This window comes from Brassica napus, chromosome A9 (assembly GCF_020379485.1).
Source record: "Brassica napus cultivar Da-Ae chromosome A9, Da-Ae, whole genome shotgun sequence".
Taxonomy (NCBI): Eukaryota; Viridiplantae; Streptophyta; class Magnoliopsida; order Brassicales; family Brassicaceae; genus Brassica; species Brassica napus.
This window is the reverse complement of record NC_063442.1, coordinates 35,871,541-35,886,578: the sequence shown is the minus strand read 5'-3', so window position 1 is coordinate 35,886,578 and position 15,038 is coordinate 35,871,541. Positions and strand designations below refer to the sequence as shown.

The 15,038-nt window shown below is 35.1% G+C and overlaps 2 protein-coding genes and 1 long non-coding RNA gene across 4 annotated transcripts; 2 read left to right on the top strand and 1 right to left on the bottom strand.

Moving 5' to 3' along the window:
- Positions 1-22: 22 nt before the first annotated feature.
- On the top strand, positions 23-2,970 carry LOC106364930. Of its 2 annotated transcripts, none has more exons than XR_002654273.2 (7): positions 23-923; positions 1,160-1,309; positions 1,593-1,700; positions 1,778-1,888; positions 1,996-2,133; positions 2,250-2,331; positions 2,578-2,970. It is a non-coding gene; the product is annotated as an uncharacterized LOC106364930 (long non-coding RNA). The 2 variants fall into 2 exon arrangements; XR_002654272.2 differs by having other exon boundaries at positions 24-923; positions 2,419-2,970.
- A 5,991-nt stretch (positions 2,971-8,961) lies between these two features.
- On the bottom strand, positions 8,962-10,920 carry LOC106368016 (peptide chain release factor PrfB3, chloroplastic). Its single transcript, XM_013807884.3, has 6 exons — positions 10,641-10,920; positions 10,266-10,483; positions 9,988-10,188; positions 9,712-9,909; positions 9,464-9,635; positions 8,962-9,387 (listed from the first exon to the last, which is right to left on the bottom strand). Exons 1-6 carry the CDS (start codon positions 10,789-10,791, stop codon positions 9,095-9,097), a joined length of 1,233 nt encoding a protein of 410 aa, XP_013663338.2. The 5' UTR covers positions 10,792-10,920; the 3' UTR covers positions 8,962-9,094.
- Positions 10,921-10,988: 68 nt separating this feature from the next.
- Positions 10,989-13,864, top strand: LOC106368017 (GTP-binding protein BRASSINAZOLE INSENSITIVE PALE GREEN 2, chloroplastic-like). Its single transcript, XM_013807885.3, has 4 exons — positions 10,989-11,233; positions 11,309-12,621; positions 13,173-13,340; positions 13,417-13,864. Exons 1-4 carry the CDS (start codon positions 11,119-11,121, stop codon positions 13,765-13,767), a joined length of 1,947 nt encoding a protein of 648 aa, XP_013663339.2. The 5' UTR covers positions 10,989-11,118; the 3' UTR covers positions 13,768-13,864.
- Positions 13,865-15,038: the final 1,174 nt, after the last annotated feature.

Sequence of the window (15,038 nt, the reverse complement as noted above, 5' to 3'; positions counted from 1 at the left end):
CGAATGTACGACAAAAAAATACATAAAATATTGTTTAAAATTATATAAATGAAAAAACACAGAAAACATATATTTAATTAATCATAATTTTTTTATGAGATTTAATATTTTAGTTGGTTAAGTTAATATTGTAAAACCAAAATTGATTTCAGTAAATTTCAGATTACATATGTCAAACTATTGCAAAATCTACTTAGGAAAATAGGGCGGTATACTAATGAATCTGCTAAATCCATACTGCTAAAATCCAAAATACTTAAATGCCCGTAGAATTTTTTGGTAAACAATAAATTAGATTTCTACATTACCCTTTTTATGCGTTGCTGAGTTAGTAAAAAAAATGTAATTGCTGAGATGATGATGGTGAGAAACCGCAATAAATTATGGTTTTAACTTTTATCAAAACCAAAGAAACAGCATTAAATTATAGTGCAAACTGACGAATTAACTAGTCTGGTCATGGGTAACGTAAACTAATTAAAGTTATACTAATCTAGGAGAATGGATAACTAAAGTTTCTGCCAAACTCTACTACACAGATATTAACGATTTCTGCCAACCCTCTATATATCTATATATACTATATTAAAAGGGATATATGAGCTCCATTAAGCCTATCCACCTCAGCATAAAAAATTATCCAATTAAAACATAAGTAATTGACACATCAGATGACACATCCTATTTTCTTCAATCGACGACCTTTCTTCCAAAAAGTTATTGTTTCCCTTTCGTATTCCCTTCTGAACCCTTCTTCCAACTTCAATTATATCCCAGCTCCAATCAATCGATTCCTCGCCTGCCTCATCTTCATCCTCCAATGGCAAGGGTTGATTGCTCGAACCTAGTCTCGAAGCTCTTCCCCTTCTTTTCCTTACTACCGTGATTGGAACTTCGGTGTTGATTCCAATCTAAAGCCTAAGGTAATGTAAAGTCCTCTGTTTTCAAGTGTTTCGAGAATGAGTTTTTTGCCAAGAGATTGTTGATTTGATCAGATCTGTCTTTGGGGGTTTTGTAAAGTTCTCCCCTTTATGATTCGGGCATTGCTATGTGTACCTCAAGTATTGTAATCAAAGAGATTGTTGATTTGAATTGATTTGATCAGATCTGTCTCTGGGATTTGTAAAGTTGGTAACTTTATGATTTGGGCAATTTACAGATATGTATCACGACTAGCACATCAGCTGGATTGGATCAGATTCTACCGTGGATGTTCTACCATAAGGTTCTTGGCGTATCCACGTTTTTTCTTTTTGTATAAGGGAAAGCTGCTACGCCCACCATTTCTAAAGTTCTCGAGTCTATTCCTGTGAGTTCTAGCTTCTTAGACTCTTAGTCCTCTAGGTGTTTGTTGACTAAGATAATTATATGCCCGGATTTTTAAAATTAAGATTACTCCATTATCACTGAATAAAGCTAAAACGAGTGAAAAACTATGCATCTAAAGGTAAAAATAAATTAATGACAATCCTAATTTTTCTTGGTTCTCTTAAACTGAAACGCTTCATCTATTCCTTTTCCTCCTGCGAAAGTTTTTGTTTTTTGGTATCATACATTTTAACTTACAAAATTGCTTCCTTTTTGTCTTTTAGTAGGCTTAGAAGAAGCATAAAAATGATGGTGTAAAACCGAAGAGACCATAAAAAAAAGGAGGAGGAAGATAGAAAAAAGACATGGAGAAGTCAAAGAAAGGATAAAAGGTAAAAGTGATTCCTTTGTTTATTGCTGTGTTTTTCTACCGTTAGATATCCACTCCTTATCATCACAGTTTATGCAGTCTATAGTGCATGGAGTTAAGTTAGATGATGTTGCTCGGTTACTGAATCGTGCTCGCAACTACTCAGCTGTGTGCTTACATGGCTTATATCAGCCGAGAATATAAGAAAAGGTAATACGTTTTATTTCTTCTTTGAAGTGCATGTCTCTCTATCTTTATTAGTTAAGTAGATACTCATAAGCAAGAAAAACGTATATTGAGTTTTCTGGTCCTTCCAGAAAAGTATGGAGAATGAGATGTTAGGTGAAGCTTTTAAGAAGCTTCAGAACCCATATGAGATAGTGATTGTGGTTCATCATTTGTATCGGCGCATCAAGTTCATCCATCTCTGATCTCCCTAGCTGTTTCTACTGGGGGTAAGTCTTGATATTTGTTTGTTTTTTTCCATTCACAAGAGAATAGTTGAGTTTGCGAAGTGATCCTTTTGATGATTGCACTCAGAAGGACTTAAACAAGCCACTGATTATTGCAGCCAAAACCAACATGGAGGTGTTGTTAGAGGTGGTTGAGGAAGAGGCCAAGCTGGTGGTGGCAAAGCCGCAAAGACAATAAAGGTGGCCTAGCTAAATATTGTCGTGTCTAAAATTGAGATTGAAAAATGGAATAAAAAGTTCTAACATGGTATTAGGAAGAACGTGTAGATAACAAAAACTGAAGGTTTTCTACATTTGTGGATCATCGGGTGAACACGCTCCTGTCTCTAGGAGTATCCGGAGCTAAATCCTTTGTTGCTCAGATTTGTGCAATGATCTTTTTTTGTAATTCAGTGGCTACATGAGAGTTTTTTCTGATTGACTCAGAGTTTAGAGTCTACAACGAGTGTACGGTAGGAGACGGTAATGATGATAGAGCTGAATGATAGCGGTGAATGACTGACTCATCACACGATCGGGAAGAAGTATAAGCTGAAGGCGAACGGTGAAGACGGACCAGTCATTTTCTTATGCAAGGAAGACAGGAATGATTCCATCTCCATCAGTAACTTAACTCTCTTCACACTCAAGATGGTGTGGTTACAGTTCTCTGTTTTCTCGACTCTTGAGTTGTTAGTTATCTAATGGTAAGATATTTTCTCTGTATGTAAACTTGATCGTCCACGAATTAACTCTCATGTATTTTGGTTTCTATTTGTCAGAACAGAGTATGTCGATGATTTTAGCCCATAACAGTTGTCAGTAAATTGACTTGATTTACTTTGGTAAATTATTTACGTGTTAAGTTCATCAACTTGACTCAAGTCATGTACGATCACACTCACCCACCTAGAACAAGAGATTCAACAGGCCAAATCCCAAGAAAAAAAGTCTACATGTCTTTCCGTATAAGTATGTACATATATAATTATTTATTTCACCGAATATCTTAAAGTAACTATTTTGATTACTGATGGTTATATAGTTAGGGCCAGTGTTTTGAAACCCGACCCGGATCCGCGGTTGAACCGGTAAACCCGGTGATCCAGAAAAAATCCGGTTTGAGTTTTGTGAAAAATCCAATATTTAGAAACCTACAAAAACCCGAAAAAACCCACTAAAACCCGGAACCCGATACCGGTTGAACCACTGGTTAAACCAATAAATAACTTTTACGTCATTTTTTTTAGTTTTTAGATTATGTTTTATATTCTAAGTTTCCAATTAAGAAGTTTGACAAAAAAAAAAGTTAGGCATTTCGTTTTCAGTTTTATATATGTGATTTTTAGATTTTGGTGAAAACTTCACTATGCCACTTGAAGAAAATGAAGTGAACAAGGGTAGAGAGAACTAAAATTAGTTGATGTGATTTGGTGTTAGTTTATTTCTACTATTGACAATTTATTACAATGATCTTTTACTTTTGGTTTATTTTTAATTTGAAGTCTAATTTATTATTCACATTAGATATTTAAATATTTAAGAATTTTATATCTTGACTTTTTTAGATTCAGAAAATTTTAAATAATCTAAACTATATTTTGATATTTTGTATGTCAAAGAAAAATAAAAATATAAAAATTAAAGTTAAGTATTTTCTAAATACTTTTTAAACATAATATATATATATATATATATATATATCTAAACTATTATTTTATGTTTTAAAAAACATTTAGAATATATAGTAAACTTTTTTTTTTCATAGATAATATATTATTATATAATAAAATTAATTCATTTATAAATCCGCGGTTGACCCAATGACCCATCGACCCGGTAAGTCGTCCGGTTCAGTGTCCGGGTCGGGTTTAAAAACATTGGTTAGGGCGTATTCATTGGAGTGTCTCTCCTAGGAGGAGATCAACAGCAACGTGGACTACCCATTGGTCCTGGCAATATCAGTTCTGGTACATAACAGTTTCATTTATATGACTGAAAAATCCGTAGATTAAAAAAACTGAAAATTTGTGAACAAATGAGGAAATGCAATGCAAAGCAGCAGAAGTGGTGTTTGATATAGAATACACGAGCTGGCTGAAGGAAAAACAGAGATTGTTTAATTAAGTGTGGCGACTCAAGAGCACCTGACCAGGAGCGAGCTTAGGATGTTTTTTCTCTCCATATTTTTTTTTGCAGAGATTTATGTCTGCGAAAATGAAGAAAATAGAATGATTCAGAAGATAATCTACAGTTCCATTCAGAGAAATGTCGAAGATCATGGCTGATTTGGTGAATATTGAGTCTTCAGCTAAGTTCTACTACAAACAATTTTTTTTCACAATTTACGACGATAGTTATTCTGATATTTAATTCGGGCTGGATTACAAATTTTTCATTTAGTTTTCAATAACTAATCGCACATTTAATTTTCAGAGCTTTGTGCTAATGTTGATGTGTGTGTGCGTGTTGATCACTTGGACATGACCAACCTACTTTGTGATTGATTTGGATATGCACAAGTTCAATTATATCTTTGAGGGATAGGATCTAGATTCATTTCGTGAATTACCGATATATTACACTTATAACTAACAAACAATGATGGAGATTCCAGATCTTATCCACTACAAAGATCACATAAAGAGAAAATAATCAATCTACTAATCACCGGGTGAGCAAAGAGACAGGCTACGTTAGAATACAATTCTGAAGAAACGAACCACTCCTCATATTATTTATTTTGTATTTCAAAGTCAAAGATATACTTGGACTCACGTCCTTATCTTTTAGTACTGTAGGGTATGAAACTACATGGGAAAAATATGTTTGTTTATATTATGGATTAAGTACGCATATATATGAGCTTTGTCGTAGAGGTTTACGTATTTGTATTAAAGAGGCAAAAGAAAAAAAAACCAATGTCCTTTTTGTAAACCAATGTAACCAGGATTGCTTCGAAAATACATTTGCTCTATAAATTTCGTTAAACAGTGACAGTAAGAGACGACATAAAGCAAGCAAATTTTAGGTGAACAATTGTTTCTATATATATTTGAAACTATTTAAGAAAAAATTATATTATCAAATTAAATGGCATCTGATATTGCATCTAAAGCTGTTTTTAATTATTCTCAAATCTAACACTACAACATTTTGTAAAGATGCCAAGCATTTATATTCTATAGACGAAGAGACCATCAATCTTGGACAACATCTCCTATGTTCTGGGACACAACCAAACCAAAAACACCACCGAGTAGCACAAAATATAGAACTACAATTTTAAGATGAAATATTAACAATATAATAACACATATCGCATTAAACACTAGAAAAAGAACAAAAAGAAACAAATAAAACACATCCACAATTAGCTTCTTTTTTTTTGGCAACCCACAATTAGCTTATAATCAAATATGTCCACTCTAATTGCTCACCTAAAATATAATATAATTACCAGAAAAATTATCAAACCCATCTGATATAAGTACATACCCAAAAATTACATTATCACTTCCATCTAGATTAATAAATCACACAAACTTCGGAAAAACATCACATAATAAATCTTATAAAAAATAACGGACAAAAATAAAGAAGTCTGTTGTTTATATCCTATTAATGGCTATAAGAGAATGAAAAACAAAGAAATCGACGACAAAGAAACACATAAATACGAACGCTGAACATGGGTCGATCATAAAAAAGATAGTTATGCTTAAAAATATGAAACATAAGAAGATAATCAAATTAATAATCACTGGTAATGAATGTGAAAATAAAGTATATAATTTTTCCTTTTCATAAAAAAATTATAGAATCTGTTTTACAGTTATTATTTATTATTAATAGTTTTTAAAGTTTATAAACACTTCAGACTTAGCATTAAACAAAAGTTGATGTAAACGTTTGAGGCCTTTTTTGCTACTTTTCGAGGATTGTTCTACAATGGATAGCAGTCATCAAAATAAGTGGCATCAACTCATATTGATTCTAAATACCATAAAGAATTTCTAAATACCATAAGGAATTTCTAATACTGTGACTTAGAACTTAATTGTTAATAAAAAGTGCAAGCTCACTGATTTCAAGCAAAAAATATAAATTTTTGAATATCTACTATGTTAGAATAGTGATGTAGTATGTTCTCAGATTTTACACATGTAATATATGGTTCATTTTTATCGCAACCAGATGACTTTACCTATGATTAATAATTTGTTTTTCATGATAATCCAATATATAAAATAAGAAATGTTTGGATTATAATTTAGATTTAACTATTCTTTATTCATTTCATATTTACTCATTTTCTATATATTTTTAGATAGTAAAAATGATAAATTGTTAGTTTACTCATTTCTAATTCAATATATGGTTTATACTTTATAATGTGCATTATATATATTAAATATATTTATATTACGACAAAAAATACATTTACATTTGTCTAACCCCGGGCGTAGCCCGGGAAAAATCTCTAGTTTTGCTAATTACAATTTATAAAGCATGAGAATCAATAAATTCAAAATCTTAGATTTTTAAAAAAATATTGTAATATGATCTAGTTATTATTATATAATTAAATTTTAGGTTTTACAAAGTTAATATGAACTTGTCCATTGCTTTTAATATGTAACTCGCTTCTTGAGCAAATATCCGGCAAGTCCAACCTCGATTTTATGTTGTCTTTTGTCTTCCCTGGGACATTCAATATTGTATTCATGATGTTCTCAAAGAAATTCTTCTCTATATGCATCACATCGAGGTTGTGGCGCAGAAGAAGATCCTTCCAATATGGCAACTCCCAAAATATACTCTTCTTGTGCCAGTTGTGATGAACACCGTAAGAATCAGGCATATTACGAGGGACATGCCAATTACCACCCCAACGAACTGTTTCGTTAGCTCCGTAGTAGTCGATTTGTGCTTCAATTTGTTCTCCAGTTAGATATGATGGAGAAGTGTCTCTCACAACCCTTTTGTGCCTAAACAAATTCTTGTTTCTTCGGTAAGGATGGCCAATGGGAAGAAATCGACGATGACAATCAAACCAACTTGTCTTCCTACCATTCTTCAGTTGAAACGCATCTGTCGTTCCATTACAATATGGACAAGCTAATCTCCCATGTGTAGTCCATCCAGAAAACATCCCATATGCAGGAAAGTCACTTATGGTCCACAAAAGCATAGCTCGCATCGTAAAATTCGTCTTCGTTGAACAGTCATACGTCCTCACCCCTGTTGACCACAAATCCTTCAACTCTTTTATCAGTGGTTGTAGGAAAACATCCAGGGACCTTTTTGGATGGTTCGGACCAGGTATCAATATCGTCAAGAATAGCAACTCCCGTTGCATGCACATCTCCGGTGGCAGGTTGTATGGCGTAAGAAAGACTGGCCACAATGAATATTGTCTCCCTGACATTCCGAACGGACTAAATCCATCTGTGCATAATCCGAGATACACATTCCGGCTATTGCTAGCAAAATCCGGATGTACTTTGTTGAAATGTTTCCAGGCTCTTGCATCTGATGGATGAGTCATCTCACCATCCGTCTGAGTATGCTCGGCATGCCATCTCATCTTTGCAGCAGTCTGCTCTGATTGATACAATCTTTTCAATCTGTCTGTAATTGGTAGGTACCACATCCTTTGGTACGGTACCCTATTACGTCCCCGTCCTTGCGGCTTGAATCGTGGCTTCTTGCAGAATCGACATACTTCTAGCTTCTCATCATCTCCCCAATAGATCATGCAGTTGTCGATGCAGACATCTATCATCTCCGAAGGCAACCCAAGACTATAAACTAATTTCTGAATCTCATAATAAGAATCAGCAGACACATTATCTTCCGGCAAATACTCTTTAAACAAGTCCGCCCATTCGTTCATGCAACTTTCAGGTAGATTGTGATCAGTTTTAATATTCATCATTCTAGCAGCCAACGACAATTTAGAGAGACCTTCTCTACAACCACTGTAAAGTGGTTGATTCGCCGCGTTTAACATTCCGTAAAACTTTTTTGCATCTATATTAGGTTCTTCATCTTCATCATGAGCTACGAATGCATCAGCTACCATATCATGAACCCTATCATAATCTACCATCTCCTCCTGATGGTAACTATGTTCATTATGCAAATGATGATTAACCGTTCTTCCTGAAAATTGCTATTACTACTACTAGCTTCATTCTGATCATAATTATAACCTTCTCCATGTTGAAACCAAATATAGTAATTTGGCGTGAAACCTCTATTTATTAAATGCTTCCAAACATTTTCACGGTTTGCCAATTTCGAATTGTTGCATTTCCGACAAGGACAGAACATCTTACCACTTTCTTGGGCGAGCGGTGTTGAATCTGCTTGGTGCATAAATGTCTCCAGCCCCGCAAGGTATTCTTTCGTCACTCTCCCGTTAGCATCTCTATGCATATACATCCAATTCCGCAACTCGTAAATAGTCCCAGAGCCAGCCATTTTTTTTTCTTTCACGTTTTTTGTTGTTGGTGTGTTTAAAATGATGTTCCAACATCCATATTTATAGAAAATTTCGAATCTGGTAGTTGTAATTTTACTATGAAATTACGACGAAAATTAATTGTATGGCAAAAAAAAAACGTGAGCCACCTACCAAGTTGGTGGATTCAAAATTTCCTCGTTAAGTACACGTAAAATATTTCGTCGTAAAGCACTCGCAAAATTTACGTGGCTTTTACGAGGAAAAACTATTTCCTCGTAAAAGCCACGTCAATTTACATCGTCTTTACGACGAATATTTTTTGTCGTTAACTTACGACGAAATAACGATGCTTTTCTTTCTCAACGTACTTTCCTCGCAAAATCAACGTTTTTTTACGAGGATTATTTTTCCTCGTTAAACTTCCTTGTTAAAGTTACGTTTTCTTGTAGTGGTTTGACTATTTTATGTGTACAACAAAAAAGCCTCAATTAATTAAATGGCATCAATGGATCTTCTCATGCCAATATGAGCTCCAAGAAGTGGCCCAATGTTCCCATCCAAAACCGATTTAAGGTCCAAAATCTCTAAACCGGTTTTCAAATCAACCACCATCTTCTGACCTTTAGAGACATATCTCCTGGTTTCTTCTACTCTCCATGGCTCCACAATGTTCTTGCCGTTGATTTTATACACATCTGAAACCTTCTGTTCTTTAGCTATCACAAGCAGCTTTGCCTTTAACCGGTTTAGAGCTTTGATCCTATTAGCAAACCGGTTTCTTTCTCCTGCATCAAAACATATCTTATATCATAATCTTGCACAAAATGCACTTAACCAAAGTGTTACACAACTCAAGAATACCTGAAGATTCTACAGTTATGCCACTCGGAAGATGCTGAATACGAACCATCTGCTCAGCTAGTTTATGATTCTCTTTTGCAGGATACGTTACAACCAAATCCTCATCCTTTACTTCAAAATCAGGAGATGCTCTCAAGAACAACGGTATGATTTCTACAGACGCTGAACAAACCTATCACAAAGAAAACATCTTCTTAGCTCTTTAACAAATGGAGAGTGATTCATCATGAGAAGCATAATGTATATACCTCACTGGATGTAGAACTTGTGATAAGACGGTGCACGCCTCTCTCACCTAAGAGGTAACCATAAGCAAACTCGAATTCAAACTCTATTGTGGCTGAACTCACGCCATTTCTATTCCTCAAGGTCTCAGCCACTCTTGCGTTTTGGCCTAGCTTCTCTGCCCATTTGATGTACATGCTTACAATTTGTTCTGTCCACATCTGCAAATCATCAAAAAAATGTTATAAGAACATATAGAAAGTAAAGACAGAAAGGTTCTTGAGAATGTTGAAACTGACTTGAGATTTTGTGTCATGAGCTCCAGATTTGATAACCATACACGCTCCTTCAGAGTCATACTGATCACTAAGAAGCTTAGACATCTCATAGTGATGCAAGGATCTGCTCACATCGAGGGATGAATCATAAGCTTGCTCAAAAAGACTGTAGTCTATAGCATCCATCTCATCTAACTGTATGATTAGCTTAGCTTCTTCGGCCTAATCAACAAAAACACACTCAAAACTAAACGTCTTGCAAATGAAGAAGAGTTGTTTGAAGTAAAACCAAAAAGAACCTTGTACTTGAGGTCTTTGAGAGTATCAACTGCTTTGGCACGAGCAGCTAGCTTGAGAAAAATCTCATCAGATTTGGTTGGATCATCCCATAAGTCACAGTAACGCAATGTCTCTTCTTGCTTAATCCATTGCTCTTCTTCTAGCTCAAGAGCATCCGGTGCTAACATCTCCGCCTTGAGAACAACATCTTTGATCTTCTTCTTTAGTGAGAACAGTCCTGAGACCAAATTTTAAAACAAAATTTTTACACAAATACCAAAGCAAAATTCACAAAAAAAAAACACACTTTTCAAAAATTTAAAGCTCCCAACTTTATATGAAGACTCATCAGCTTCAGCTCAATGACACTATATTTAGATGAAGAGGAGAGATACCCAATTGCTTATAGACAGTGTCCATGTCATCCATGGAATGAGAGGACCGAACAGAGAAGATAAGAACTCGAGATGATGATGCTGTTCTCTTGTCCAAGTTTCTTGAAAAGCGCCGCCATGAACAGACTCCGCCTATAAACTTTGCCGCCATTTTTGTTCGCCGGAGCTCCCACAAAAGTTATCAAATGGGGTTTAAGCTCAGTTCTTGTCCGCGTGATGGGTCTCCCAACCTTATCGTCTCTGTTTTAAAGTTTGAGTCTTTAACGTATTCCACGTATAAGAAAAGACAATTAATTATACGAGTCCATTACAAAACATAAAAGATATAGTTTGAAGGGTGTTTACGTAATTACTTGTAGGGTTTAGAGTTGTAAAGTTTTGAAGTATCGAAAGTTCGAGCCAATACGCTGCGTTTTTGGCTCTCACTCGGAGTTGGCTTATCCCGGCGCGATTTCTTCACAAGTCTGCTGAAACGAAGATGGTGGTTTTGATTTCAAGTACAGTGAACATTTGCAGAGTAAAGCCAAAGCTTAAAGACGCAAGCTTTAGCGTTAACCGGTTCATACCCAGACCGGACTTTCAATTTTTCTCAGGTAATATTCTCTCTTCTTTGTTGAGACTCGTTTTGGTGATGGGATTCTGAGGAAAGGTCTCAACTTTTTCAATAGGGTTGAGTGAGACGAAGAGGAAGAAGAAGACATGTGTTGTGAAGTGTTTAGCTGTGAAGAAAGAGCAAGTTGTTGAAAGCGTGGAGAGAGTTAAAGGGACAATCTTTCCCAAGAAGGCAATGATGAGTGAAGGGAGAGATGAAGATGAGGAGTATGGGAAGCTTGTCTGTCCAGGTTGTGGGATTTTTATGCAGGACAGTGATTCTGATTCGCCCGGGTATTATCAGAAGAGAAAGGTCGTTGTAAAGAGCTTGGAGGAGGTGGCTGAAGATGAGCTTGATGGGTTTGAAATGGTTGATGATGATGAGGAGGAGGAGGAGGAGGATGATGATATCACGAATGTATTAGAGAATAGTGACTCTGAGAGTGAGGATGAGTTTGACTGGGAGTCAGATGAGTGGGAAGAGAAGGAGGAAGGAAACGATGTTGAGCTAGACGGCTTTGCTCCAGCTGGTGTTGGATACGGTAATGTAACAGAGGAGATGGTCGAGAAGAAACGAGTTTCGAAATCAGAGAGGAAGAAGCTAGCTAGAGAGGAAGCCAAGAAGGATAAAGATGATGATGATGTAACCGTATGTGCTCGTTGCCATTCTCTTAGAAACTACGGCCAAGTGAAGAACCAAGCTGCTGAGAATCTCTTACCTGATTTCGATTTCGATAGAATGATCTCAACTAGACTGATAAAACCAATGAGTAGGAACTCAAGTACTACAGTTGTAGTCATGGTTGTTGACTGTGTGGACTTTGATGGCTCTTTCCCCAAACGAGCAGCAAACTCTTTGTTCAAGGCGCTTCAGAAGGCTGAGAACGATCCTAAGGTGGGCAAGAACCTACCCAAACTCGTGCTCGTTGCTACAAAAGTAGACTTACTCCCATCGCAGATTTCACCAGCGAGGTTAGACAGATGGGTGCGCCATCGCGCCAAGGCTGGAGGAGCGCCTAAGCTGAGTGGTGTGTATATGGTCAGTGCTAGGAAAGATCTTGGTATCAAGAACCTGTTAGCTTACATCAAGGAACTGGCTGGTCCTAGAGGAAACGTGTGGGTTATTGGAGCTCAGAATGCTGGGAAGTCTACTTTGATCAATGCCTTCTCCAAGAAAGACGGTGCAAAGGTCACGAGGCTCACGGAGGCTCCGGTTCCTGGAACAACTCTGGGGATATTGAGGATTGGTGGAGTGTTGTCTGCAAAGGCGAAGATGTATGACACTCCTGGTCTTTTGCATCCTTACATTATGTCTCTTAGATTGAACTCGGAGGAGCGGAAAATGGTGGAGATTAGGAAGGAGCTTCAACCTCGGTCTTACAGAGTCAAGGCAAGCCCTCTTTTACTTATATATAAAGTTTTTCTATCCTCAAGTTTTAAACACTAGAGAGCTTCTTCTAGGTTGTTCGGTTTGGGTAGTTCAGTTTTTCGGTTAGTTCGGTTTGACATAAATCTTACCTAATTATCCCGAAGTAAAGTTCGGTTAGTTTGGTTTTTGAAAATCCTACTGAAATTTCGTATTTTGGTTAGATTTTGGTTTAGTTTTGTTAAAATTGCAGATAAGTTTGGTTAAATTTGGTTAGTTTAGTTCATAATGTAGTTAGTTTGGTTCGGATTTTTGGTATGGTCTGGTTATAATTTTTGTTTTGAGAAAACTGAAGTAACCGATTGTTGAACCGAAAACCAAACTTTTTCTTAAAACCAACTGAATCGAACCGAACTCCTAATTGAACTAACCGAAAATTTGATTTGATTCGGTTCAAAATCTCAGGCCTAGCTTCTTCTAATTCTAAGCAAATGAACTGTTCCAAGAAAGAATAGACTTGAACTGTTTTCTTGTTCCAAGAACTAAGCTGGTTCTGCTGAATCTTTATGTTGCAGGCAGGACAGTCTGTTCACATTGGTGGGCTGGTGAGGCTAGACCTTGTTAGTGCTTCAGTTGAAACAATATACATAACAGTATGGGCATCACACAGTGTTTCATTGCATCTAGGAAAAACTGAAAACTCCGACGAAATACGCAAGTCCCATTCCGGTTTACGCTTGCAGGTGAGTTCAAGTCTATTCTCTCACCGTTTCCATAACATCAAAAATTGTAACTGAAACCCCTTTTTTGGTTAAATAGCCACCAATAGGAGAGAAGAGAGCGTCTGAATTGGGAAACTGGGAAGAGAAGGAGATTAAAGTGACAGGAAGTAGCTGGGAGGTGAAAAGCATCGATGTTGCAGTAGCTGGTCTTGGCTGGTTTTCCCTTGGTCTCAAAGGTGAAGCAACGTTAGCGTTGTGGACTTATCAGGGGATTGATGTAACCTTGAGAGAACCATTGGTTATTGACAGAGCACCGTTTCTTGAGAGGCCTGGGTTCTGGTTGCCAAAAGCCATCACAGAAGCGCTTGGAACCTATTCTAGTAAGCTTGATGACGCTCGTAGGAAGAAGAAACAACAAGACAGCACTGATTTTCTCTCTGATGTTTAAGTAAAAAGAGGTTAAAGATTCTAGTGCTGATACAAGTTACATCAGTGTAGTCACCATGGAAATAAATTTTTCATTATTTTGAAATCAAGTTAACATATTGGATTTGTGTATCTTGAAATACTGTTTAATATCCACCTAAAAGTAGAAACTGGAATGTGAGATAGTATATAGAAATACATGAATAAGGAAATAAATACCATATGATTTAGTATGAATTTGTCACGTAGGCTTTGCTTGTTTGCATGGCATGTTTGGTTCGCTGTTGTTTGTTTTGTTGTTGGTTCTTCCGACAAGTTGTAGCGGTTAATCGTAAAATTTCAACTTTTAGTTTCTATTTTTCTTTAGCAATTTAAAACGCTATTGTTTGCGCGATCAATCGGGCAATTGCGAAATGAATAATAGTTTATGATTTACAATCAGCCAAACGATAATAAAACCAATATTTTCTCGTTCCACAAAGATAAATGTTCTTTTGAGATAAAATTTGTTTTACAAAGATATGTTTTTCAGGTTTTCTATGCGTATTTTATAAGTTAAGAAAAAGAATTCAAGAAGTTTTAACTAAAACTACTAATTTAAAACTATAGGAAATTGTTTTTATGCATAATTCAAAATATTTATTACTATACATTAAACATTTTTAATATGTGTGAAAGTTATATAAAATTTATTGTCGTAGAATGAAAGGAGTAAAGATATTTCCAACAATAGCATCAAATTTGATGTTTTGATATCAAATTTTTTTATCATCAAACAATAACACCAAATTTTACACTAAAAATAATATATATTATTTAATTTTTAGTTTTAATAATTTTTATTTTTATTATTTGTAATTGATAAATAATTATTTATCACACTTAGATATTGTATTTGTTAATTTTGTTTTTTTTTAGTTTTATGTTTATAAAATTTATTTACATTTATACTTTTGGTTTAATATACAATATTAGTTATATTCAAAATTACAAGCTAATATATATGAAAAGCACATAACAAAATAATATATTTATCGTTTACAATATGACGTAAATGATAATATTCACTTAATGATTTATTAATTGAAAAGTATAAAAAATAATTATGTAAAAATAATGTAAAAAACAAATAATACAATATGTTTATGTTTAGTTACAAATTAAACTAATTAATGATAATTGAACTTTATTATTAAATAAAATATGATAAAATATGTATTTTAAAATTTCGGTGTGATGAATAGTATTATTTAAAATTTGGTGTAATTGTTACATTGCACCAAATTTGATTGT

Coding starts and splice junctions, on each gene's coding strand:
- LOC106368016 (XM_013807884.3), bottom strand. CDS start 10,791: ATGGCGGCAAAGTTTATAGGCGGAGTCTGTTCATGGCGGCGCTTTTCA. Junction 10,484..10,640: donor CACTGTCTATAAGCAATTGG/GTATCTCTCCTC, acceptor ATTTGGTCTCAG/GACTGTTCTCACTAAAGAAG. Junction 9,388..9,463: donor CATAACTGTAGAATCTTCAG/GTATTCTTGAGT, acceptor GTTTTGATGCAG/GAGAAAGAAACCGGTTTGCT.
- LOC106368017 (XM_013807885.3), top strand. CDS start 11,119: ATGGTGGTTTTGATTTCAAGTACAGTGAACATTTGCAGAGTAAAGCCA. Junction 11,234..11,308: donor GGACTTTCAATTTTTCTCAG/GTAATATTCTCT, acceptor CTTTTTCAATAG/GGTTGAGTGAGACGAAGAGG. Junction 12,622..13,172: donor CTCGGTCTTACAGAGTCAAG/GCAAGCCCTCTT, acceptor TTTATGTTGCAG/GCAGGACAGTCTGTTCACAT.